Here is a 27,988-nt window from a genome sequence, read left to right as displayed (position 1 = left end):
CATGGTCACACATCACGACAGTGATCAACTTTTGATTGTTGTACATAATTAATATTATAACGGAGCAGATTCTCTATCAATATTCCAATAAATAAATAAGGATCCATAGATATACATTGTACCTGCATTTATTTACATCGTACAGCTCGTGGCACAGAATCGAATACTTTAATAATATAAACGGGAACAATGCTCTGACTACTTAGAACTTGAAAAAGTTCCATTGATAGTACCATCGTCCCGGTCAATTTTGTACGTGGTGGACGAATCATAATGCTCAATAAAACAACTGCACATATTTCGAAATTCGCGCTGAAACTTTGTGTTAAAGAACCCGTATATGAAGGGGTTCTGGCTTGTATTGGCCGATGCGAGGATGATGGTGACCGTGAATTGGGTGGATGTTATTTGTTTGAGGTAGACAGCCAGAAAACTGACGACAAAAAACGGCAACCACATCAGAACAAAAATGCACACTATGGCTATGAACATTTTAGTCAGGCGCACTTGTTTTTCGGCCCGCTTGTCCGCTCGCACATTTCTTGTTCGGGTAGAGGCAGATTTCATGACTCTGAAAATTTTGATGTAATTGTATAAAATGACGGCAAGAGGTAGAACAAAAAATAAACACACCATACACCCGAGATAAATGTTGACGTGAAACGATTCTGGCCACGACAAACCGCAGAATGTGTAGGTTAAGTTATTGAGTCTGAAAGTCATCTCTGATTGAGCAATGGCAACGGGTACCGGAAAAGCCACCGAGAAAATCCAGATAATGACTATAAGAATTACAGAGATATTCAGTGTGATTCTTTTGTCGGGGAGTGAACAAACATAATTATGTCTCTCTATGCTGATCATCATCATCGTTAAAATAGAACTGGTTCCGCAGACAAATTGTACGTAGGTCACCAGTTTACAAATTGCGTGACCGAATACCCACTGGTGGGTTATCCGTGTGATGAGAATAAATGGAATCCAAGCTGCGAATAGCAGATCAGCAACTGCAAGATTCACAATAAAATAATTTGTTGGTCGTCTCATCTTCTTGTTTTTGAAAACTGCCCACACTACCTGTAGAAATAATACTCATTTGTAAGTGTGTTCGAGAAACTTTCTGGTAAGCTCAATTAAACCATAAAAATTCTCACTATATTTAGTAATTACCATTGTATTGCCTGCCACCGCTACGACGAGGATGATAATGAGTATTGTAGCTTCTATTCCGGATTGTCCTGAAACAAATAATTATAGAAGTTAAACTGTGACATGCAATGAAACAAATTGAATCGATGGTGTGAGGTTTTCACAACTGCTCATAGAATAGCGTGATCCCTAGCTCGTCAAATCACTCGAGGACTGGTCAATTCTCTCAGTCAAATGGACGTCGAGTCCCTTGAGCAAAGTAAAACGAGGCAGCATTCGCCAATTTCAGATGATCACGGAAGAGGCATTGAAATATACTGCAATGCAGATGTACTAGAGTTGTAGAAAACGATTTTCAATTTATATCTTAGTACATTGTAGGATGACATATTTGAACATTTTGACAGATTTTCCAATATTTTGTCAAATCAAAATCTACAATATTGCTGTTCTGAATTAAAAAACAAAACAAAAAAAAAACAACAACAAACAAACAAACCAAATATAGATAAATAAATAAACTGAACAAAATGAAAAATGAGGGGAACGGCAACGTGACTAGAACTATCAATCAAAAACATTTTGATACACGAATTCTCTAACCAAACCCCATAATGCACTGAAACAATTTTTATCACATCTCGTCAGTATACAATTTCCATTCAATCAGAGACACAATCACACATTTCCCTGAAGGAGTTCTGTGTTTCTGAATTCTCTCCCGCACTTAATATTTACAACCTAACCCAAAGCGAGAATAGACAGACACTTTCTGTGTAAACAATGACGTACGAACTATATCGTATCTGATATAACAGAAGTGGGATAGGGAAAGTGTAAAATGGCCAAACTGTGTGTGGTTTTATGATCATCTCGTACAGATAGACACTCAGAGAATGAGATATGTTAACTTAACATCAAACAATATGGTTTGATAAACTTGTCAAGACTATGTGCATTGTAAAAGTTATTGTAGATTTGTGGAGGGAGATGTTCATTAAGGGAGATAGATCTGTGAATCCTGGTCACTTCCATGACGCCTGCTGCATGAATACAATGTAAAATTGGTCCACTCTAATTGTTTAAATTGGACATAAATTTTATGGGACACAATAAAATCTGAAGCTGTTAGGCGACAGATGAAATGCTAATTCTGACTCGTTGTTAGATATGACAGACGGTCATGTCGCGTGTACTATAGACATGTTTAATTATAGCAGGGTTCTGAAACTACACAATATTGTTATAGTTCGCGTAGATATTGAAATACAAATAGCATGTTACAAATAAAGACAAATATGTCTCTGGCACTGAATTTTATTTTTAAAAAAAATAAATGTCTAGTTTGTAGGTAAGTAATTCATCATAATGATGCGGATTAAGTCATTTTAAATAAAAATATAATTGAAAAATAAATTTCAATTCACATCCTGCTTGACGGAACAATGTGTCACTTTTAAGTATAGTGTTGTACTTTGGTATGTCAGAATATATGCCAATACTAAGAATTATGAATGTGAGATCAAAACTTTTCCTTGAAGTTCATATTTGGTTTCCCATTTCGTGAGCATTTTAAGTTTTTAAAAAAAAATATCCTACCGTAAGTTACTATTCACGTTTATGGGGGGTTGGGGTTGGAGTTAGTTAAATTGTAAATATACAGATATTCTTTCTATATATTCTTCGACCGTTATATAAAGGAAAATATCATATATATTTTAAAATTTCATTTTGGCGAAACCGATTATGCAGAATTAAATCCATGTTTACTTTGTTTTTCCATCTTTTTACATGTAATTATGTTGAATGCTCTTTTAGATATTTAAAAGTTGATAAGTTTATACATGAACAGAGAAAATATCAACGGTTTATCACAGACAAGACATTTGAAAATGCAAATACTGAATTTTTAGGAGTCAACATTTTTTTTTTTTTTTTTTTTTAAATCAAATCATGACGAAATCGACAACACACAACAAGTAGGCCTTGCATGTAATAAAATGATAAACGAAAAACTTACTTTTTATAAGTGGAAACAAATGAGCAATAAGATATACATTATTAGATATTGGTGTAAAATAATTAAAAAGTACTCACCTGACCAAGTTCTGTTGAATTCCGAAAAGAAAGTAAAAACAGATTCATTGGTCTTGGGGTCAATAAACGATAAATCCATGTCTTGGTTATTATTTTCAAAAATTTACAATTCACTTTTCAAAAATTATCAGAAGTAGAGGAGGAGCGAGTCAGCTTCCATTACTCGCTCCTGTCACTGCGGCCGTGTAGCGGTAACTGTGGTGATGGAACAAACAGCGAATACAATCTCATTTCCACAAATGATCCATTGATTTTGGAATATGACTGTCTTATAAATATTGTCCGAAGGCATTATTATTTGAGCTAATAAAGTAAAGGTTTACGAGGTTAATATTTAATCCTTGAATCCATATGTATGCTTAGTGTAAATAATTACCTTTAGATTAATTTATTGTTATTCAGAAAATTACCTTCAAACTCTACAAAAATTTACAAAGGTTACTAAAGATAATCTCCACAGACTTGGTTTTATACATCGGATGTACAAGGGCGTCAAATTAAACCAAAACCACGACTTCACCATGGAAACTTCCTGAATTAGCAAAAACATGTGATTATGATAAAATACATGTAATATTGAATAGAGTTACAAAAGTATCGCAATCTAAAAAGAAATTAAACTGTGTAGGTTTTTCTATTTTATTTACATGTATGTCCTACAACTTAATTTGCAGGCTCACAACAGTGGCGGATCTAGACCTTTCTGTGGGGTGTTTTGAGGCCGGAAAGGAGGGGTATGGGAGGGGGGAACCCCCTGCCATTGGGGGGGGGGGGTGTTCGGAGGGGGGGGGGGGGCTTCCCCGGGAAAAATTTTTAAGTGACTGATTCAAAGTGATGCATTCTAATGCATGTTCGACTGAAATTCTTGTTCTTTCTTCCTTTCATTTAAATAGTTATCATATTCTTTGTAAAATTTAAACAAACTTGACTTATTTATTCAAAATAATTCATTTTAATGCATTTCAGACTGAAATCCTGATTCCTTCTTGCTTTGATGCACAGTTATCGCTATAAAAAAAGAGCGGAGTGAGGGGGGGGGGGGTGCCGGACCCCCACCCCCACCCCTCAATCCGCCACTGCACAAGTAAAATTGAATTTATATTCTGTCAGTAAATCACCTGGACATTCGGAATAAAAGGGCAATATAATTCTCTCACCCTTTGTCACTTGTTTGTCCAAATCTTAAAAAAAATATAATTAGTCCGATTGTTCAAGCGAATCAATACTTCGTTAAGGAGTTTGACCTAACACGGTACCTTAAACACAAACCAAGAGTAAACAACGGTACGGACACCACCCGTCACATATTACATATTTGTAATATCAATATTTGATAACTTTAATTGCCTTTTATTGTTCCAGAACGAATGATTAAGCGGGTCACTTTGTCTGAAAGTTTGTATTATGCCAGCCATTGCCTGGGATGTTTTGCAACAGTTTACATAGCTCCATCCTCTTACTTATCAATATTAATGGTTGAAATTTAAAGTGGGAAAACTGTATTAATTTCCACTCAATATAGTTTAATTTAATTAATAATCAAAGAAAACGTGTATGTTGTCACCTTTTGTAAGATGTCAGACATAAAAAAAAAAAACCCAGATGTATAGATCAACAATGAACATCAGAAAATCACACATTTTCGTTAAAGAGAATGATAAAAATACATTTTAAAAAATGTTGAAATGACAAATCTTAAATGTCAGCAGCTTTAAAAAACTGCTAGTTCATAAATATGTATAAATTAATTTTGAATATTAGGGGAATCATTGTATAATAGACATGCAGTGAGGCAATCTCTCACCAGAAGGCGTATTACGCTGCGCTAGCGGGAACGATAACTCTGGGTAGAGATTGGCAGTGAGGAAATTCCAGCGTAAGAGTCATTGCCCTTGACAACATCTTTCAAATTATAAATAATTGAAATAAAACTTATAGAACTTTTTCAGTATCAATAGTTCACCAGATTTTTTATTTTATCCAGTGAATAAAATTTCCCTGAAAGATATATTTCTACCATGCGCAAAGTTTAATTAGATAAAGATTTTACAAAAAACTATGACATCACATGAGGATCGATCAACCTCAACAGCTACGAAAGGGACACCCCCCCCCCCCCCCGACTAAAAATTGATTGAAGATACATGTAGAAGAAAACTGAAAGCTGCCATAACACTAAAATCCTGCTGTCACAGATTCTAAATTTCATTTCTCGGCAGAATTTTTAAAGGTACAAATTAACTTTAAATTTTAATACAAAATTATGTTCAGCAAACGTCCAATCTAATTAAAATTAGATGTTGGATCCGCTTGCATACTCGCTACACAAACATCTAAAAACATCCCGTAGAGGGTCACGTCAGAGGTCAAATTCGGTATCACTCTAGACTTATCGACTTCAACAAACATTCAATGATTTTGCCAGCGGTGATTTCATTGGTCAATCGAATTTGACCTCTGACGTGACCCTCTACGGGATGTTGTTAGATGTTTGTGTAGCGAGTATGCAAGCGGATCCAACATCTAATTTCAATTAGATTGGCAAACGTCTTGATTAAAATATATTCAATTACTTCAGTATATGTTAATTTCGTGCTCCATAGATTTGGGTATCTCAATGTGCAATCAAAATTCAGATATCACCATCGAGGAAATCACATATGTATATACTTGTACCTTTAAATGAAGAAACACAGAAATTTCAAGATCTTACAGAGGTGCGTATGATCATGCACAGGGGTTAAGTCCGTTTTGGTATCACGAGTATGGGCCCAAAACAGGCATAGCCCCTGTGTGTATGACAAGATGTGGTTTTTTGCATCTCGGTATACCACTACTTTTCAGATGTCTCGCTTACGAAAATCATGAAAATAACCCAAAGTTTAAAGTTTTTGTGAAATTCTCCTGAAGCTGTGTGCGTTACATGTAGATATATGGGTGGGGAGAACCATGGAATTCAGGTTTTTCGTGAAAACCTTTAAGAGCTGTGTGTCGGTATCAAAGAAGTACTTTCTTTTGAACAATTTCTAAAAGTAGCCGAATTCCTCAAGGGAAGAGTGGTAGCATATATTGAATAATCAAAATTACTCCTTGTTGTGGGTTATTTTTTCATCAATGGAAACACTCGGCTACTTAAGTTTAATAATTTCCTGCCTTAAAATAATGATGACAATTGCATTCATGCATAAGTATTTATATAAAAGTGTTGATGGAATTTGTATATTAATCATACTGAAACCTAGAGTGTCCATGTATGTAATACTTTCTTTAGCCTATAATTCTGAAACTTAAAGGCTCACTGAGCCATTTAGGACTGAGCAAGTACTCTGACTATTTTGATTTTTAACACACCACTGACCCTTGCAATCACTGGCCTTGGTCTGTTTTTGTAACATTAAACGAAGTAAACAAGTTTTACTCTTAACCTTGAGAATCAAATAGGACCTCAAATCAAGGTGAGATTTCTTTAAAATCATCCAGTTTAAGCAAAGTTGAACACACAACAAACCCCTGATAAATATGGGTGTAAATTCAATAAACTTGTATACACAGGCGAAATAATAATCCCCGAACATACAAAAACACAAGAAACAATTTAATTAAATATGATTTTTTTATGAAATATTAATAATAATATTAAAGAACAATCAAGCTGTTGATTTCACAGCATGAACATTTCAAATGAGACAGATATATATTATATTGAATAATTATATAAACATGTGTATTTTAATAGACTCTGCCCTTATTTGATAATGATGATATACAACGGCCTATTCCGTTTAGTACATCTTTACCTATGTAAATGCATACATATATCATATTTCTGTGGTGTACAGCAACAGAGACAAGGGAGGTAACTTTCAAGTTTTTGAAATCCACATGTTACAATTTTATGAGATTATGAAAGCAACAAGTGATTAATTACATCAGATGTTCACCGCCCATAAATGTGACAAATGACATATTCAAATAACTCATCAAGTAAGGTTCTTTATAACATGTTTTGAGAACAAATAATGGTAGTCTGTTTTGTGAAACAGTCATTATACATACGGAATTTATAATTCTGATAATACAAATCAATGCTGACAACACCACTCACAAGGCTTTACACCAAACCTATATTTCCCAATATGAATCTACACTGAAATACCTTGTAATTCTTTATAAATGACAGTTTCAATATGGAAATACAAACTTATTCACTAACACCCACTTAGTGTTCACAACAGACTGGACCTAATACTGGTACTAACATGACTAAGAGGTAACCTGACATCTGTATTGGATCACGTGGCAGTGACTAACTGCACAACATAATCACATCCACATACAGAAACACATGTACATTGGAGAACACAGCATAACACAGTAAAATCAGAACTAATGTGAATTCGACTTAAATCAACTAGCTCAGAAGTTGGATAAGTCTTACTATGAAATCTCCTTTCCAGTACTAAAGTGTACAAAACAAGAAATGCATCAAATGATGATAATGAAGAGAATGACAATGAGTTTTCACACAATGAGAGGAAAATGTTATATTAATGTACATCTTCAAATGTAAATAGGACTAGAGTTTTGTCTATGTATCAAAAGAAAATCGAATATCCCACATAAAAGTTATTCTGAAACTGGAACTCCCTCAAGTTTTACATGCAGGCTTTAAAAAGATCAGACACAAAATATATCTACATTGTACAAAATATTTAAATATGAAGGACAGAATGCAATACTTCTACACAGGTCTGATTAATGTACGAATTCCATCAACACTTTTATATAAATACTTGTGCATGTATGCGATTGCCATCATTATTTTAAGGTAGGAAATTATTAAACTTAAATATGGCAAAATAAAAAATATAATTCAGTAGTATGAATTTATGAGTGATAACTTTTCAAAGAACCAATAGTCATACAAATAACTTTTCGATAATCATTTAAAAATCAGATTATTAAACAGTTCACTGTTAACAAAACATAAAAACTAAAATCCTCCAGGTGCCCAAGCATTGATGTCTTTATTTGTAATTTTCACTTGTGAAGTAGTTCCCCATTTATGAAATTTAGTGAACAGAGATTCTGAGCTTCGGGAGAATGTAGTCCTGTCACTGTGTTCTAGAGTCCTAGATTCAGTGGGTTTAACAGTGTCTTTAAAAGCACTTCTTTCCTTTTTCACAACAGGGACCAAGTCATAATCATGCTTAATCAAAGCATTGTCGCTACTGTTCTGCATTGTGGCACTCTCCTTTATTTTGTCAGGAACACTTCGCAGATGGTGCAGGGTTGAAGCCGAAGAAGCTCGTCGCAACTGTTTTGGTGACCCGGCAGGGGTTGGTGGAAGGGAAGTTGAAGATGAGCCAGAATTCTTTCTTTCCCGAAAAGAATCCTCCAAGAAGTCAACTTCTGTCAACGAATTTGCTTTCCTAAGGGTGTAGCTGTCCAAATGTCCTCTTTCAAGAGATTTGAATACTTCATTTGAATTCAGTAGATCAGAAAAGTTAGAAAACTGGGCACCAGTTAATTGTTGTCTCATGACCTCCGCAGAGAGGCTGCTCCCGGGCTTAGCTTTGTATTTGGAGCCTGACGACATAGGTTCTAAGACAGTGCCATCTTCTTTCAGTGGTAAGGGTGAAGGAGGTGCTATTGGGATGGTTGGTTCTGATAAACCTGATTTAAAATAAAAGAATAAGTAGAAAAGTGTATCTGAAGCAAGTGACCACACTATAAATAACACCAATGATGATAATTATGGCTACCCCAAGTAAAGACACATGCATGTACATGTATGTATTAACACGCATGTATTCATACTATCATTGGATACCTATCTCTGCCCAAATCAGGATTTGAACTCTGGACCACAGAATCTCTCTTTAGTCTATTTTGATATGAAGGCCAGCATGTTAACCCACTTGACCATCAATTATTTATTAAGCCACATCATGACATGAAATAACCTAGGCTACTTCAGAGTAGTAGCGAGACACATATATATATCAAACTGGATCAACAGTTAATTAATTCAGCACCTGCTTACTGGTATCTCACCTTTACTGGCATAAACAATGTACAATTATATTTATATATAAATAAGAACCTATGCATGTAAGTACATGACCTTAACTTTAATATAGTACGTACAATAACTAAATACTGTGCAGGAAGACAGTCGTGATTTCCTGGCATGAGTCATGGAATACTCAACACATTCATTATTCATCAATTTCAACTTGCTATTACTCGAGTACGTCATGTACCATTATATATATATACATACATACATCTATATATATATATATATATATATATATATCTATATCTATCGAATCAAACATTCAATCAATTACAAAATTTAATGTTCTCATTAGCAAATATCTCATTTTACTTCTCTGAAACTGTAAATCAAAGTGCAGCTATTTGAAGGTGGGCATTTTAACCACTAGATTAAAACATGATTATGTACATCACACATGCATAAACACATCTTGTTTTAGAATTCCTATACACGTAAAATATAAATTCCTTCATTACTGTGGCCCTTCATAAAGCCCAAGGAACATGGTTTTGAACAAACACATGTACACAACATGAAGATGCTTTAAGCTTGCATATCAAATTGACAAATGTACTACTCTAAACTTTAACCCACCCCACCCTCTCCCCCCAATTGTGGCCCCATCCTGGTCCCAAGGAGTGGCATACTTATATGATAAATAATGTGCATTCGTGTTCTTGAGAAGAATATCTTCTCACATATTTTGTCCCTATGCTATAGAATATAAGACGGACACAGGTTCAGACAGATTGACAAATAAACACAATTATTCTCCTCTGTGGAAATCACTATCAATTTCACAATTAAGTTATCATTGCTAAAATTAATATTACAAACAAGAAAACAATCAAAATAAATATATCACAAATAATTACTTGAATAAATTATTTTCATATTACACTGTACCTGCATATGATGATGCAATCCTTTATATTAAGTAGAAAATCCACAAGTGTGTAACCATTACAACTTCACCATTCAATAAACTAAACAACACAGATCAGATCATGATATAGTTGTGTCTGTTTACAAGTGTGAATAAAAAAAAACAACCCAACTACGCAATGATCTACGATGAACAGTTAAAAACTGGGGCAATGCCAAGGTCATTCCAGCAATGAGCATATATTATAGCATAAAAAATACTAGTAAATAGGGCATTTAAATTTTTACTACGTCAATGCAATAGATTAATTAAATGATGTTGGAATACTTAATTCCTGTTGTTTTTCTTTCCATTTATAAATTTGTAATTTAATTATTTTTCTCTACTTAGCTGTAGCCCGATGAACAGATCAATACAATATATTACAATCGTAAATGATACCACTAGTAATGATCGAGTACTTCTCATTTCATGGAATTCAGTCAAGCTATTAAATGGCTTTAATAGTTTACAACTTAACAATAATATTGTGATCGAATTGTAAATCATATATATATATATAATATATTTAGAATATGAAAATTTTTAGAATATATAATTTGCCCAAATTAGACCAAAAAAGTGTTGCATTTTCATTATCACCCATGTCAAAATTTGGATATAGGTCGATCGGTAGGAAGCAAATCTTACTTTTTCTCAAATTTTATCAGAGTACACAAAGAAAGATTCTGATCACAATTTCCATTTATTTGCAGGTACATGTATATTAACATGTACTGAGGGGCTCATTTTTCACTTAATGCAACTTTTAAATGCTTTGATACAAATCATCCACGAAGTATCAACTCAAATATGTCCAAAAAATGTTTCTTCAATGACCTCTTGATCAATTAAAAATTTTTTTAGGGTAGGAGGTTTAGGGTCAGTCGGGTAACCTGGGCTAGTAGAAACACAGCCATTTTTATTTAGGGTAAGCCTGGTTTGATCGCCGGTGGCCAGTTAGCTCAGCTGGTAGAGCATCTGACTAAAGATTCAGGTGGGCCAGGTTCAAATCCCAGTCTGGTTCATTGAGTTTCTCCCTTCCTGTTACAGTTATATAACAGCCATAGAATAATGAAAGCAAATGAAAACAGGCTGATGTGGCTTGGGGACTGCCTTCAAACATTAAATGGGTCCCCAATGAGGCCCAGGGACCAAAAATCGACCCTTGATGCTGGTGAACTTTAGATATTTCAAACATCTAGAATTTGATTTAAAGAAAACATGTTGAATTCTTTAATTTCATCACATTTCTACAAGGTGTCAAAATTAAATTAAGAATCATTTATTGCAAAATTTCAGTGCAGCCTAATTAATAACTTTTAACATATATGTACATGTACCAGCTAAAATGTTGTAAAAGTCTTAATTTACTCAAACTAAATGAGATTCATGTCTCCTAAAAAAATTCATATTCTAAATACCATCATATGCCAGACATGTAAATTGAGTTAATGAGAATTTTAGCTTCCTTTTCTGAATAATGAAGCGTATCAATGTATCGATCCATCTAGTTAAAAAAATTCAAGTTTAGTGAAGGCCAAATTTAAGTTCTGTGGACAGATAGAAGAACTAGTCTAGTAGTAGTACGACTTCGACTGTCAAACAGACCAGAACAAGATTTGCCCTATAAAAACCAAAAATGGACAAGCAGTGAAATATCAGCTCCCTAATTCAAGGTTGATATTGTAGTATATATAGGAGAGAGGAGAAAATCTTTGGCTGGACCGGGAATCGAACCCGGGACCCCTGCATTACTAGTCAGGTGCTCTAACCAATGAGCTATCCAGGCCGATATCCACAATCCGTATAGCCCTAATTACAACATTATCAATACAACATCGTCATCCAATCGACAAGCTTCAGATGCAGCATCACACAACACATACTTACCATTTGTACTGACTTTGGCACCTTCGAGCTCTTCATCCGATTCAGGAATGGTCGGTGAATTGTAGAAATTAAAAAAGTTCCAGTGATACTTGTTTCTCCTTAAACCTTCATCTGTCTGGTCAGGAGAACGGACATTTTGGACTTCTAACTGAGAACTGGAGATCGACTCCTGACACTCAGCAACAGACTTGGTCATTTTGGTTGATGCATATGCCATATTGTCATCAAATGGCATGAACCCTGTCCGCGAACAGTCGAGGGAGCTGTTCCCATGGTCCACGGAAAGTTCTGCCATGGTAAATTTTTCTAACGATTTGTCCTTTTCTGCACAATAATCATCCGCCTTCTGAAATTCATATTCATCATATAATAAATCTAAGGCATCAAATTGATGCGAACTTTCACACAAGTTACAGTTTAATCACTAGCGGCTCGTCACCATCTGTATTGATCATATTCTCTTTGTAAATACAGAATAGTCGGTATCATATTATTAAAAATTTAAGACAAAAATTTCGTGATGAGTTAGCCCATGTGGTTTCATATTAGATATATATATACATGTACATGTTCATTTTTAATAATTATAATTTTAGAACCAATACGGTTTCATTTCATTTCATTTTATTCAGATATAAAATATCACAGAATGTGATACATGTAGGATACTCTAAAGTGAAAGTAACACAGTGAGCATGGCCTATATCGTACGTAGAATTAATTGCCAAGCGGCCATGATAAAGGTCTAGAACATGCAATTTAATTGTCTCCACTTGAATTCAGACAGTCACGATTCATGACAAGTTACAACTAAATATATCTTATAATCTTACCTTAGTTTATTGGTTATATAAGGAGTAATCAAACCATTAATGACCAGTTAAGAAAAGGCTAGAAAATTCGCTGGACATTACCTTCACAATACACAACAGCTGATTAACACTACTGGGTCGGTCAAGTCGTTTTGGGGGCCACTTAGGGGAAAACCAAAAATGACTTCGGGTCATATCTCGAATTTTCAAAACGTTCTAGTTGCGCTACAACACCTGACATCGACTATGTATACTTGTAGAATACTGAGACTATCGAGTCTGGGAAGGGCAAGTGATTCGACGACTAAAAATACCCACCCTTTCTTCTCCTCAAATAAACAAGTTGAAGGTTGAGTTCGTGGGGTGATCCACGCGTCTTGTGTTAGTGACCTTATGGGGCTAAAGAATTACTCTAAGCCCAACACATTTATTATTATTATTTTTTTTTTTAAAAGATCTATGATGTAGGCCTAGTTATGCGACATTGAAGTTGGAACAACTGTAAGCATGCTAACTGCAGTAAATACAATTTTGTTAATTCCAGAACATGAATTAATCTTCAATCTTCTCCCTATTTTAAATTAAGACCCCCCCCCCCCCCCTTGTAACACTTTTTCATATCTATCATAGACCTAAAGTCTATGCATCCACTAGGCGGATCTATTTCACAGGGGGCGACCTAAACACCCCCCCCCCCCTTCCCCCGCCCCCTTCCTCTGCCAAGTGGGTTTGTGTTGAAAGCACCTCCAAACAGAGTCCTTATTTCTTAGTACATATAAGTTCATTATATGAATTAAATACGTTGAATTATTCACATATGGTCTGTTTTAGGGATTTATTTCAATATATACATAATATTTTTGGTGTTCGGCTGTGTCTGGCGGTAAAAATACCTACCGTTATTTCTTACCATAAATGGAACAGGGTCGCAATGGGGGAATAAACAATTCTATTCAAGGCGTTCTCCGCTTATCACTCTTTAATCTCCTATTCAAGGACACTGTCGGCCAGAGACATAAACAGTTCGGACAGTTCCAGGTACATTGGCCGAGGCTCAAGGCCAAGGCCCTGTGCAATAATTGCAAAGATTTGTCTTTGTTGCATAACTCAGAGGGCATCAAGGTTAAGATACGGTAAGGCTATTCACATGGGTATAATATCTGCATTGTCTGCCATACAAAATATCTGTTCCGAATTCATCAGATGAAGTATGCAATTATGTTTCTAAGATCTTCTCAGTATATTTTCATATTTTTGATCAATCATGTACTTAAGAGACATGTATAATTTCTTGACCAAAAGTTGCACGTACATACAGCATGGGTGGAAGAGAGAGTGAAACATTTATTACTAATATTGAATAATAATATAGCACTGCTATATATTCGAACCAAGTCCTTCAGTTCAAAAGGGGTGCGGATCAGAAACCATCGACTTGGGAAGATGACATTATACATGGAGTAGAAATCTGTAAAGGATTTGTCATAATGCATGTAATTTTTACGCTATTTATTATTCTTTTCTCCCCCCCCCCCCGATCTTTCAAGTAAAAACATTAATCCCCCCTCCACACACACACACGTACTCTTATTCCTTGCACCACACACTAGTAACTGCATTCTCTCACCAGAGTCATTTGTACTACCAGGGTATTTTCTATCATTTTCAATAAGGTGAAATTAATAAAATGACGCAAATTTTAAGGGGTTTTTGGGGGAAAAAAGTTTTCCCAATAAAGTAATTCAAGAAATCAAAAGATTTTGTCATTTATTTCTCCGGGAGTGTAAGAAATTATTGCTTCTTTTATCGTTTAGTACATTTTTCTAAACAAGATACGACGATTTGCCTTAAATTTGAAATCTATGAGTTGATGCTCACGTCTAGATACAAAATGAAAATCAGATTCGGAAGAGACTCAAAAATTGTATGTAAATTTTAATCAGTAATCAGATTGTCTGTCCAGACACGTCACGCTTCATGAGCATTCCTTGTGTAAGGGCCATTTGCAAATATGTATCATGGTTATATTTATGATACCATGTCATAGTAGAAGACACTTCATTGTCCAGTCCTTTGTCAGAACCAGAAGAAGGTACATGTATACTGGCAAAAAGGAGAAAAATTGTTACAGTAATACATGAAAATTCTAATTCAACAGTTGAATACAACGAATAATAATCTGATGTGTGTGTGTGTGTGGGGGGGGGGGGGGGGGTCTTAGAATACACGGCCCCGGGTTGCTACAAAACTTAGAAAGTGAGATTCTTCGTATATAATCCTGAAAGTGATCTCGTGTACGTTCTATAGACCTGGACACTATTCTATTTGAACCATGCATGGATTCCCTTATATATTTCGGATTCAGATTGCATGTACGTATTTGTTTTGTTTTGAACACATTTTATTGATAAAATCAAAAGGATTGGGAACAAGTTCTAACAACTTACAAGTCCCTCTCCTAAAATATTACAATTAATGTCATGCAAGGTTATAATTAAATGTACAATGATTAAACGAATCTACAAGTTTCTTCTATAAATTTATGAACAACTGAAAAAATATTTATATTAATTTGCAGAGGCAAATTGACATCACCGCATAATAACAATTTTGTATCAATATTAACCACGTCAAGCATGAAAAGGCGATTAAAAAGATTATAACTCTAGCTCTATAGTAATTTTTACAAGTAAAAAAGATACGATATACAGGACAGTTTTTAATGAACTAGATATGGAAATTAGTTCAAATTACCGAGAAAGAAATATCCGAAGCTAATGATCAATTAAAACGGGGGAAATATCATGGTTTGGACTATATTTTGAATGAGTATTTCATGGAATTTAGAGAATTTTTTGTACCATATTTGCATATTATTTTTAATCGAATCTTATCATCAGGATTTTTTCCAACACAATGGTCTGACGCTGTTATTGTGCCTGTTTTCAAAAAAGGTGACCTTCTGATCCAGATAATTACAGAGGAATAATTCTTGTTAGTTGTTTCTGCAAATTGTTTACTTCCATACTAAACAGAAGACTCGTCTCATGGGCAGCCTCGTATGATATTATTTCAGATGCACAATTTGCATGGTTTTCAACCCAAGCTAGGTACTACGGAGGCAATTTTTGCGCTTCATTGTCTTATAACACAATCACGCCAATAAAAAATAAAAAAAAAAACGATTATAGTGTTACTTCGTGGATTATAAGAAGGCATTCGATTCAGTTAAGCTGCTTACTATTGTTCTCTCCATATATGGTAGGATTAGAACCTGTGTAAAATCCTCTGGTCACATTTCACAATTTGTTGAAAATCACATTGGTCAAAGGCCGAGCGTGTTCCGATTGCTTTAAATTTTGATGTAGGCTGATGACATAGTGTTGCTTGCAGAATCGGTTATTGAACTACAAAATATGTTAAATACACTGCAAAGTTACACAGATGAATGGGATTTAGTTGTTAATGTAGCAAAAACTAAAATTGTTGTATTTAGAAATGGTGGAATGATTCGCACAGATGAGAAATGGGTGTATAAAGATGAAAGTATAGAAGTATTAGATCAATTTGTTTACTTGGGCGTTTTATTTAATTTTAATGGTAAATTTTTGGTAACGCAGAAACAGTTAGCATCACAAGGTCGCAAAGCATTATTTGCCCTTAAATCAACTCTAAAACAGTTGTATTTAAATCATTGTACCTTATTCTCCCTTTTCGATACCTATGTCTGTAGTATTTTGAATTACGGATGTGAAGTGTGGGAATTACATAAAGGACCTGACATTGAAAAGGTTCACCTGGATTTTTATCAAAATTTGCACTTGGTGTTCGTAAAAACACTAATACAACCATGGTATATTTTGAAACAGGACGTTTACCATTGTATCATGTTCGTATTTTGAGAATGTTCAAGTTTTGGTTTAAAGTATTGCAGTCTGAAAATTGTATACTTAATGCTGCATATGAATGTTTATACGATATCTGTGAAAATACAAAGCATACAAGTCGTAACTGGGCTACTTTTATCAAGGAACAACTTGATTGTTTGGGACTTAGTTATATGTGGCATGATCAAAATAACTTAAATAGCCATGTTTGTTTGCCAATAATACAACAAAGATTGAAGGATCATTTTATTCAAAATTTACATAGCAACATGCAGTATGAATCAAAATGCACTATTTACAAACATTTGGTTGATAATTTTTGCTTGTAATATTACCTAGAAAAATCGATTCCTAAATTGTACAAAAAGGGTATCTCCAAAATAAGGTTATCATCACATAATTTATCCATAGAAACTGGTAGACATAAAAATGTACCACGTGAAAAAAAGGTTTTGTAAACCATGTATAACTGAAATTGAGGATGAATACCACTTTTTGTTAGTCTGTCCTGTATATTGTCAGATTAGAGCTACATTAGTGAAAAAGTATTACTGGAGTAAACCCTCCATGCTCAAATTTATACAACTTTTAAGTGTGAACAATGTTAAAGAACTTCGTAACTTAGGAAAATTTATTTGTAAAGCTCTTGAACTAGGAACAGTCCATACTATGTAAATTGTATCGTCATTCTCCTTTTTTTTACTGTCATTATACTATTGTATTTACATCTGCTAGATGTCTTTGTAAAAATTGGCCGTTTATTTACAGCTTTGTAATTATTATCCATGTTCAATTTTGTTATAATGCTATAAGATGTATGTCTTTCGCAATAAAGTTATTTATTTTACATCTTCATTAATATGTCCATATGTACTTATGCTTTGCATTGATTTCAGTCAATATATTCCCTCTAATTTGATATATCGCTCTCTAATTTCTATGCAAGACAGTTTATAGTATCTACTGCAATGGGATAATTTGCAATGTAGGCACCGCTATGTATATGCATATAATGTACACGACAAAAAGCAATGTACGATATGCTGCAATATTTAATAGGATTATGCTATCACATATTTCGCACAAATAATTAAATTCATATCTAGATGCAATCATTATTATCATTCCATCATATATTAGAATCATTTTACTATACACTGCACCATTTACTGCAGAATTTCTCAGAAATTTTATTGTACAAGTGCCAGTATAAATTATCTTTTCTCACTGGGTATTTATAAACTTTATTTTATTCATTCATCCAATTCGACCCGGGCCCTATCGGGCATAGAAACATAAAAATGACAAAGAAAAAGACAAAAATAATGATTTGAAATAACAAAGTTGATTACATGTATATAAGTAAGCTGTTTAAGGTGGCTCACTACATCCTGAAATAGTTTCCCTAATCAGTACGAATTGATTTAATTATAAAAGATATGATGATATACAATAATTAAGTACCTGTACATAACCATATGCCAAAATGGCAAAAAATATACAAATTACTTTAGATAAAAATGCTTTCCCCCCTCTCTTTTATTGATTAACATTTAAATCACAGACTAATCATCAGTTACAATCACATTTAAAACACTTTGTGTCTAAAATATGAACAATAATATTTCCTCTGTTTCTTTCTATGTAAGAAAAACTTTTTAAATGTACATGTTACATTAGACTGTAATTATGCAATTTAGTATTGTATATATAATATTAGTGATATAATTATAGTACTCTACTTTTGTTGCGCAATTCAAAACATTGAAGTAAAAATTCACATAATCTTCTAGCATGAACAGCATTGACAGTTGCATAGTACTTTATAAATAACTTATAAAAGTGAAAAATAAATCTTTACAGGTTAGAAATAGTAAATAAATAGGATAGTAATAATATAGATATCTAAGTTTACCATAATCTAATTTTTTTCTTTCAGTTTTGATTTGCTACGTATTCAAACCGCTAGTACTTAGACCGTTTTTTCGGCTTTTAGTCGATTCCATCGCCAAAGTTCATTTGTAACGGGACTTCCGGTAGAGGTGGGAAATTCGATTTCGTTGTAATGCCACATGTCGACATGGCAAGTGATTTGTTTACAGTGAATGTAAGTACTTGTAATGTCTTTGGTTTTCCAACAGTTTTTCTCCTATAGATCCGGCAAACAAAGAGTAACTCTTTTAGTCTTAGCTGTTCAGTACAGCATTAGAAACCGGGCCGAGGATAGACTTTCATTTTCAATTAGAGACCCCGCTTGTATATTGTGTGTTGTTAGTGTGTTGTATGTCCTTTGATATGAGACTTCACCAGCTGTAGGCTAAGGACTACATATATAGACCTATACATGTCACTGGCCACTCACTCAGTACTACTACTAGGAGAACTACCTATATTCCGATAAAATGACAAGTTTTTTCTCCGAGAGAATTCGTACCCAGATTTTTTATAAAATTGACAAAGTTTTTCTCTGGAACTCGTACTCACATTTCTATTTGTTTAAATGACAAAGTTTTTCTCCAGGAGAACTTGTACCCAGATATTGATTGGTATGACTTAATTCGAGTTAGCTAGTCGGACCCGGGTATGACTTCTTCAGGAGAACTCGTACCCAAATTTTTGGGAACACTTCTAGTATACCGGTCCCCAAAATATGGCGCTAAAATGTGTGCTGCCGAAGGTGGTTTAGTATGTATATATACGATCGCGTTAGCGATCAGTAAAATTGCTAAAATGGAAAAAAATCACAAAAATAACCCCAAATTCGAATTCCTTGTTAAAAATGAAGTTTAAAAAACTGTTTTTTAAATCAGTTTTTTAAATCCGAAATGAAAAATAATGCAATAAGACGTACATTTTTTGTTCCAAAATAAATGGAAAAGGGTCACGTGCGCTTTGTATACGTAATTCTCATGAATATTTGTATGATACGACGTCACTGGTGTTGATGTAAACAAACTGAACAGCTGATTTGCGATGAAAATGCCTCTAAAACTGAATTTTTTTTTTATTTGTGCTGATGCAAGAGAGCTGATTCACTAGGATTATCAGTTTTGATAAATTTGGATGGCAAAATCTGTGGCAGCTGTGGCAACGGGAAATTTGGATTAAAGGATTTGTCATATTCAAGCGACGGATTTATATGGAGATGTTCTAACCAAAATTTCCATCAGGACTGGTAGCTAGTTTGAAAAGCACAAATTAACGCTGGATAAAGTTCTGTTAATAACATATATCTGGGTATACAAAGCTAGTAAAAGTTTCGTGAGACACGAACTTGAAATTGCAAGTCAAATTGTTGTTGATTGGTATAATTATTCCAGAGAAGTGCATGCATATTTAAGAGAAGAATTCAGAAAAAATAGGAGGAGTGGGAATTTTTTTGTTGTTGAAATTGACGAAATTTGGTAAAAAAAAAAATTCACAAGGAACGGAAAGTAGACGGTGTCAGGGTTTTTGGTGGCACTGAAAGGGAGACGAAAAGGTGCTTTTTTACAACAGTGGTAGATCGAACACGAGAAACTCTGCTTGAAATAATAAAAACCAAGATACAGCCCGGTACAACTATAATTATAAACGTTGTAGATCCCGATACAGGGGCACACACCAATACTATAGAATCTACTTAGCGTGCATTAAAAAAGTCATTACCGGTCAGCAGCACAGTTAAATCTCTGTACGATACTTATTTTAGTCAGTACTGCATCCGAAAAAAATATCTTGCAGACTGCCAAGATTCATTCCTTAAATTTCTAGAACTCATTAAATCTGTATATGACCCTCTCGATACTCGTACCCAACCTTACTTCGGAACCCTTGATTGCCAAACAACGACTAGTTCTTCAACCCCTCGATCTGATTAATGCAAACAACAGCTTATAGATGATTTTATGTTGTAAGGTAAGACAATTTTAACTACATTTGACTTGTCGGGGGCTGCCGCCCCCAAGCCCCCGCTTAGTATACTCAAACGCCGTCGGGCTTTTATTTTTATCGCACGATTTTCATTGCTCAGCATCCGAGGCGAAAATGCAAATGGCGGCGTGTTTACATTCCGCTTAGCAACGGCAAGGGAAAGAACTGTTCATGCACAGTCGCGTGCTTCTGGGGATCGGTATACTAGAAACTTCCCAATTTTTGGGTACAAGTTCTCCAGAAGTTCTTTATCATGCATGGTTTCATCCAAAAGACCTGTGACTCTCACTTCTAAATGCTGAACATTTGGCGAGGGAGCAATGTCGGATGTATATCTGCATCTTATGTTTGACTCGAACAATCTAATTATTTAAAATCAGATCTTCTCAAACCGTTGCACCTTCTCCGGTGTAACAGTTAGACAGAAGATCTGATTTTTTATTAGATTGACTCGAACAATGGCTTTTACATATTGATCACTTAATATGTGCACAGGTCATTTTAAGATATAAGACAATTTTCTTAAAAGATGTACTATTATAACTTTAATTCATGAATATGTCAATTTTCTGACTCTATGAGCAGACTTGATAAGCACACACCAGAAATTGCCTAAAACAGGCTGATTAAATTTTGTAGAAGTGATGGAGTCTACATCTCTCAAGTGATGAACAGCATAGGCAGTTATGGACACAGACTACATATTATTGGGAGTCATCCTAAAGGGGCATAACTCTGCACAGGATGACAGATGCCTGGGAGCTGTGAAGATCTTCACCTCGCAGATCAAGGAAATGACCTTGGGGCAGTTTAGGGATATTATCAAGAAACAGCTTGCCTATTTTCTGGAAAATCTTCAATTTTGCACCAAAGAAGGGTAAATTTTCTAGCACAAATTGAATTCCTCTTCTGTTACAGTTTTATTAAAAATGTATTCTTCCAGAGTAAGAGTCCATTTTTGGACTAGGTTGTATATATGACGAGGGTCGTAATTATTAGATCTCTTTTAGGTTATAATTGCACAAAATTGTATTTTCTGTATTTGTTGTGTGATGGTGTAGGTGGAGTATTAAACTTGATTTGGAGAACAGTTTGAAAATTCAGGATGTTTTAACAGATGAGAAAACTATTCTAGTACAAAGAAATCAAGGTAAGTTCTACATTTTATGTGTATCTGAACACAGATGTTTTATGTTACAGTGATTAAATATGCACCAGTTGAAGAATGTTACCGTACATTAATTTATTTCATAAACATTTTTACTTCACATGACTAATTAGGTCACCTGTGTCAATCAAGTGACCTATTGCCATCTGTTTTTGTCCATCGTCATGCATCAGTCGTAAACTTTTGAACATTTTCAGCTTTTTCTCTGGGATGGTTGAACCAATTTCAACCAATATTGGTATATAACATTTATGGGTCTAGGGGAATAAAAATTATGAATTTCATAGACTGGAGCCAGAGGCATGTGACTAAAGCCATAAAATGTTTTGTAATTTTCAAAAAATTTATGCCCCCCCCCTTTCAAAGAAGAGGGGCATATTGCTTTGCACCTTTCGGTTGGTCGGTAGACTACATGTTGTCTGCTCAATATCTTGAGAACCATTCACTTGATCATAATGGTATTTCATATGTGGATTGGTTATGAGTAGAAGAGGACCCTATTGTTTTTCAGGTCAAAGGTCAAGGATTAATCTAGTCTGCACATAGGAAGACACTGTTCACTTAATATCTTGAGGACCCTTTGCTTGACAGACATCAAACTTGGTACACTAGTACATCTTCAGGAGAAGATGACCCCTATTGATTTTGGGGTCACATGGTCAAGGGTCAAACTGGACATAGGAATATACTTTCCACTCAATATCTTGAGAACCCTTTGCTTACCAACATCAAAGTTGGTACACTGGTACATCTGCTTCTGTCCAAATTGCAAAATCTTCCATACCAAAACGGAAATTTAATAGGGAATGGTTGAGCTACGACTCTAAATTGGGCTTGATGTTTTGTGACATCTGCGGGCAATGTACACAATGTTTTCACTGAGGGGTGTAGCATCATGAAGTATATATTTATATTATTTATTATCTGATTTTTGATTTCCCTAATAGAATTTATCAAACAAATCAACTTATTATTTTAGAAAGAAGTGTTTAGGTATGGTAGCTGGATATGATTAAGTAATGTAACTGATTCAAAATGCTAAAATCAGTGTAATGAATAAAATAATATGATGGAAATAATTGTAAAGCATGAGATTATTTGCGCCGCGCCGCACCCCGAAAAAGTGGCGAAAGGGAATTTTGGTCCAGTGGGAGCACTGTGCACTGCACTGGTACAGCATAAGGAGTAGATGACCCCTATTGATTTTTAGGTCACATGGTCAATCCACTCTTGACATAGGAAGATACTATCTGCTCAATATTTGAATTAGTAATATTACTATGAATGAAATGATGCATGTGTATAGCCCTTTTCAATTTTGTACCATGGGGGGCATATATGTTTTACAAACATCTCTTGTCTTCATTATTTGTGGACGTGAAACTGTTGACATGATAGCAATGAGCTTATACTAAAACTGTGAAATTCATGGTCCCTGGGTTCAGGGTTCATGCCCTAGGATGGAGCTAAGTTGGTCATTTTGATTTATTGTAAATTAAAATATGTTATCTATAAAAAAAAAATTCTTTACTTCTGCACATCAAACAGTCAAACTACAGTTGGCATGGTTATTATGAACACTGAATCCACTTTGAAAACTGTAAAAACTCATTTGCCTTTTCAGAACTTTAAATAGAAAATTGCATTTTACTGTGATGTGATAAAACTTACTCTTCCATAAAAGAATTTTGAATAATCAATTGTGTGTGATAGTTACATACCAATATACATGTATGTATCACCTAGTACAAAGTATAAAGATGGAGATGAATAAAAACACACAGGTAACACAATCATTTCTAATGACCACAAATTCTCATACTCAGGTGACTGTTAAGGCCCATGGGTGTCTTGTTTTCATAAATAGAATAAATTTGATTAATTACCATTACAAGAATGGTAAAATATGTGACTGATATTTTACAGCAATATATTATTTTTAAAAAAAGAAATTTGTTAATCTGTGTTAAATATTAGTGCTATGCGTCAATTGAATTGTTTGAGACATGTAATTTATGCATTGAAACACAAGTTTTTAAAACCATTTTTGAAGTTTCGTGGTGAGTATTTCATTGGTGAACTTTCAAATTTACACACATTGTATATTACACCATAATATTAACAAGTCATAGGTGATGGAAAGGTGTTGTGTATTAAAGCAGAATGTGAAACTGCACTATTCACATGTTGAGGAATTATGGGTAAAGGACACTGTGTCTGAGAATTTTATGTGATGGTAGCATGATCGACAAATTGGAATTTTGGTGATACATTTATTCAGAATATTTTCTTACTGAAATTCATCCATTTCATCCTGTTCTCGCAAAGGTAAAGCTTATTTGTCACACTGTGTATCACGAGAACTTTATTTTTGCATGAATCTGTGTGGTTGCCACGAAGGAAAAATAAGCAGTCTGATTAAAATCATACCCCTTACACATTGTCATATCAATGAGTAAGGGGTCTGATTTGAATCGTATTGGAAAGGAATGAATTTGTATGTATATACATAATGACAGATTGAAATTTTGTGAAAATTATGTGGTTCTGATAAATCTGACAAAGTAAGGTCATGAAAATAAAGTCTCTTGAATTATAAGTGATTTACCGTTCAATATTCTGTCATGGGATATGATAATGAGAGGTGTTTTATACTCGTTATCATTGTATTAGTACAGTTGAAGTTTGGTATCTCGAATACTAATATCTTGAATACCATGTATATGTCAAAGTGATTCGGAAGTCCCAACTACTTATTCTCTAAGTATTTTACCCTTGATATCTCGAATTCTCGGGTATCTCAGTTTTTTTCTCGGTCCAATTGAGTTCAAGGTAACAAGGTTTCACTGTATTACATGTTTTCATGCATTCTGCTTACCGCACTTGTTATTTTGTATTCATTCACTGCTATATTCTGTCAGAGTATAGATAGGACAACACGCCCACTCAGTAAGCATGTCTGGTACTAATTTTGTTATTAACTTCTCACCTTTTACTTGCATACATCTAATGCTGTAGTAGATCACCAAATGGACATTAATTTTTGACAGCCTGCATTCCTTTGATATACACTGTACATGTACATTCATTTGGCATCTTGCATGCCTTAAATAAAAAAATTAAGTGTACTCAACATTGTATCATAACAAGCTATTGTAGACTATCAAGCAAGTTTAATGAAAAGCTGCTGTTTGTTTGGCTTCATTCACTGCATGTTTCACCATCATGGCTATGAGAATGATGCCATATATCAGTAAATTTCATTTACAGTAACAAAGAACATATCTGTGAATTTAATTGTATTAGGTATAGAACCATGGACATGATGGATCTTCAGCACCCCTTGCTTGTCGTAAAAGACAACTAAATGGGGCGGTCCTTCGGATGAGACCGCAAAAACTGAGGCCCCATGTCACAGCAGGTGTGGTATAATAAAGATCCCTCACTGCTCAAAGGCTCTAAGTGCTGAGCATAGGCCTAAATTTTGCAACCCTTCGCCGGCAATGGTGATGTCTCCATATGAGTGAAAAATTCTCAAGTGGGATGTTAAACAATATACAATCAATTAATCTATAAGATTTAAAAGACATCTGTGCAAAAATTTATTATACTAATGTATTTACATGAATATCATTAAAAGAACATTGGCGTGAATGCTAAATGTCATGCTATCTATTGAATCTAAATGTTGATTTTGCTACTAATTTATTCACACTGAACTTGAGATCCTTGTATCTTTTGTTCATACAACTGAATTAATTAATCTAATCACATAGCTAATTGGTAGTAAATAAATGAATTAGACATATGAATGAGTGAATTTAAAATGAATCCTTTTGATATGATTTTATTTAGGTAGACATGTGCAAATACCTATTTTTCCTTCACACACTTGTTCTCAGTTTGACACAGATGCCGTGTGTTAATTTTCAGTAATTACAAATTAGTCATTCAATAAGTGACTGTTTGACAAGTCAACAAACACATTCTTGTTGTCAAGTCAACAAACACACTCTCGTTGTCAAGTCAACAAACACACTCTCGTTGTCGAGTCAACAAACACACTCTCGTTGTCAAGTCAACAAACACACTCTCGTTGTCAAGTTAACAAACACTCTTGTTGTCAAGTCAACAAACACACTCTCGTTGTCAAGTCAACAAACACACTCTCGTTGTCAAGTCAACAAACACACCCTCGTTGAGTCAAAGTGACAGAATCAAGTTGGGTAAAAGTTTTATTTCATTTTGATTATTGAACACCAAGCGTACGTGTATTATATCTTTTCTTCATTTATTCATATTTACAATTTCCAATGATTTAATGATAGTCATTTCCTCATGAATGTGAACAATGTGCATATGAATCTTGATAAATTTTAACAGCTGGGAATTCTTCAACAGAAATGAAAATAGAATGTAAATATAAGAAATATATTTTATCTTTGAAAATACATGAGGGTGAGAAAAGCAACATTTCACACTAGCATATTTTTCATGAAGCACTAATGCGCTTCATGGAGTACGCAGACGTAAAGCATCACAGTTCATACCCTCATGTATATTTCAAAAAATGAAATTTATTTCTTATATATATATATATATATATTAGGGGTTCTTGTTAAACTGTGTTGGGGTCAGTTTGAGCTGTAGGGACCCGTGACCTTTATTCCTTTTACAGTCGTGTTGTAATATTTTCAGATGAACCTAAGATAGCTATACAGGGCACCAGTGGGGAAGTGATCGGTTTCGTGTTCTGTGCTGTGCAATCCAAACTTGATGTTTTGAGATCTTTGATTGTAGATGAGGTTAGTCATAGGTAGATTTTAGATTTATTGAGTACTGTAAATTTCTAAATATACGTGAGGAATTATTATTGTGTAATTTTGCGAGAAGCATCACTCGCGAATTAAAATTCCTCGCTTTTATTTTTATATAGGTAAAATACATGTAATGACTTGATCAACAGAGCACTCGTGAATTTATGTTCTCAAGATTTGACATATATACGAGTCATTTCGCGATGTTAGGTACTTGCGTAAAATAAAGATCTACAGTATTAGAAATGTATAATAAGTTGACAACAGTACCGTTAGGGTGAGTGCAGCTATGTATACATGCATGGATCCATAAATCCTTTCTAGGGGTCCATCTTATACTAGGGACCAACTTTGTTTCTTACATTCTACAACTGAAGTGCATCAGCTGCATGAATTAATGATCCCCCTGAAATGGGGGAGGGTGCGTGGGTGTGGCATCTCTCCTTTGTCAAAAGAACCACTTAGTCTATATAATACTGCTTCCTCTTCCACTCACCACCCTCCCCTTGCAATACCAATGTAGTTTTAGATTACGCATGTAGGAATCATCATAGTCACCTTCCTTTCTGTCTCCCACTCCATATATTGTAAAAGAGAAATGTTCAGCACACTAATGACATGAAGATTCATGATGACCAGATGGTGTGCCATGACCTTTATCCAAGGTCATTTTTCATTTTATCCAAGGTCATTTTTCAAAGATAAACATAAAGACGAGGTTTGAAATTTTTGTTTGAGTTACAATTCTGGAATGAGTTAGTGCAATGTGGCCCCCCTGAGTAAGGTTTTTATTTCATTAAAACAGCATTTTATTGGTTATAATGTGAGCACAAATGTACTTGAATTTTAATTGATTATGATTTCCACATCAAGTGAAATGAAACATTTAAGATCAATTACATCTTATATTATATAGATATTAGATGAAGGAAATGCTTCCCTCCCAGAATTTCAGTTTGTGGAGCAGAATGGCTGGCCAGTCAGTTCCAGACAGGAAAGCAGTCTCTCTGTCATTGATATCTGGACTGGAAAACATGTGACCATCAGTAGATCTCCACCAGCCAGAGTCTCTATACGCTGTAGGACTGATAACCCACCATTCAAGGCCAGGACTGGTAATCGGTAAGTATCGCAGTCATTGCAAGAAAGTGTGCCAAGATATGTGGCTGTAGATGCTTGTGATACATGTACTTGTGATTGATAGCAATACTTTTATGAATATTGAAAGAAAGAAATGTGAAACAATAGAAAATGTGTAGAAATT

General features: G+C 34.5%; 3 protein-coding genes across 4 annotated transcripts in view; 1 reads left to right on the top strand and 2 right to left on the bottom strand.

The window, feature by feature from the left end:
* Positions 1-112: 112 nt before the first annotated feature.
* LOC125658730 (neuropeptide Y receptor type 2-like) lies at positions 113-4,022 on the bottom strand. Its single transcript, XM_048890120.2, has 3 exons — positions 3,247-4,022; positions 1,171-1,238; positions 113-1,077 (listed from the first exon to the last, which is right to left on the bottom strand). Exons 1-3 carry the CDS (start codon positions 3,323-3,325, stop codon positions 199-201), a joined length of 1,026 nt encoding a protein of 341 aa, XP_048746077.2. The 5' UTR covers positions 3,326-4,022; the 3' UTR covers positions 113-198.
* Positions 4,023-6,845: 2,823 nt separating this feature from the next.
* LOC125658729 (uncharacterized) lies at positions 6,846-13,292 on the bottom strand. 2 transcript variants are annotated; one of them, XM_048890118.2, is made up of 3 exons: positions 13,043-13,292; positions 12,129-12,474; positions 6,846-8,922 (listed from the first exon to the last, which is right to left on the bottom strand). In XM_048890118.2, exons 1-3 carry the CDS (start codon positions 13,133-13,135, stop codon positions 8,240-8,242), a joined length of 1,122 nt encoding a protein of 373 aa, XP_048746075.2. In that variant the 5' UTR covers positions 13,136-13,292; the 3' UTR covers positions 6,846-8,239. The 2 variants fall into 2 exon arrangements, with proteins under 2 accessions (XP_048746075.2, XP_048746076.1); XM_048890119.2 differs by having other exon boundaries at positions 12,962-13,160.
* Positions 13,293-18,857: 5,565 nt separating this feature from the next.
* LOC125658721 (uncharacterized) overlaps positions 18,858-27,988 on the top strand; it is a 31,064-nt gene continuing 21,933 nt past the window's right edge. Inside the window, exons 1-5 of the mRNA XM_048890107.2 lie at positions 18,858-18,934; positions 21,379-21,616; positions 21,801-21,889; positions 26,606-26,712; positions 27,641-27,846. Of these exons, the coding sequence (XP_048746064.2) occupies positions 21,426-21,616; positions 21,801-21,889; positions 26,606-26,712; positions 27,641-27,846 (593 nt within the window). The 5' untranslated portion in view covers positions 18,858-18,934; positions 21,379-21,425. The remainder of the gene's footprint in view (positions 18,935-21,378; positions 21,617-21,800; positions 21,890-26,605; positions 26,713-27,640; positions 27,847-27,988) is intronic.

This window comes from Ostrea edulis, chromosome 9 (assembly GCF_947568905.1).
Source record: "Ostrea edulis chromosome 9, xbOstEdul1.1, whole genome shotgun sequence".
NCBI classification, from domain to species: domain Eukaryota; kingdom Metazoa; phylum Mollusca; class Bivalvia; order Ostreida; family Ostreidae; genus Ostrea; species Ostrea edulis.
Note: the sequence above shows the minus strand (reverse complement) of the source record. Positions and strands in the feature narration are given on the sequence as shown.

Bases quoted from the DNA above. Each gene is read 5' to 3' on its own strand.
- LOC125658730 (XM_048890120.2), bottom strand. From the start codon at position 3,325: ATGGATTTATCGTTTATTGACCCCAAGACCAATGAATCTGTTTTTACT. The intron at 1,239-3,246 runs GTGAGTACTTTT...TATTTGTTTCAG, and splicing joins ATTCAACAGAACTTGGTCAG to GACAATCCGGAATAGAAGCT. The intron at 1,078-1,170 runs GTAATTACTAAA...TTATTTCTACAG, and splicing joins CGGTGGCAGGCAATACAATG to GTAGTGTGGGCAGTTTTCAA.
- LOC125658729 (XM_048890118.2), bottom strand. From the start codon at position 13,135: ATGACCCGAAGTCATTTTTGGTTTTCCCCTAAGTGGCCCCCAAAACGA. The intron at 12,475-13,042 runs GTAATGTCCAGC...TATGAATTTCAG, and splicing joins AGCTGTTGTGTATTGTGAAG to AAGGCGGATGATTATTGTGC. The intron at 8,923-12,128 runs GTAAGTATGTGT...ATTTTAAATCAG, and splicing joins TGCCAAAGTCAGTACAAATG to GTTTATCAGAACCAACCATC.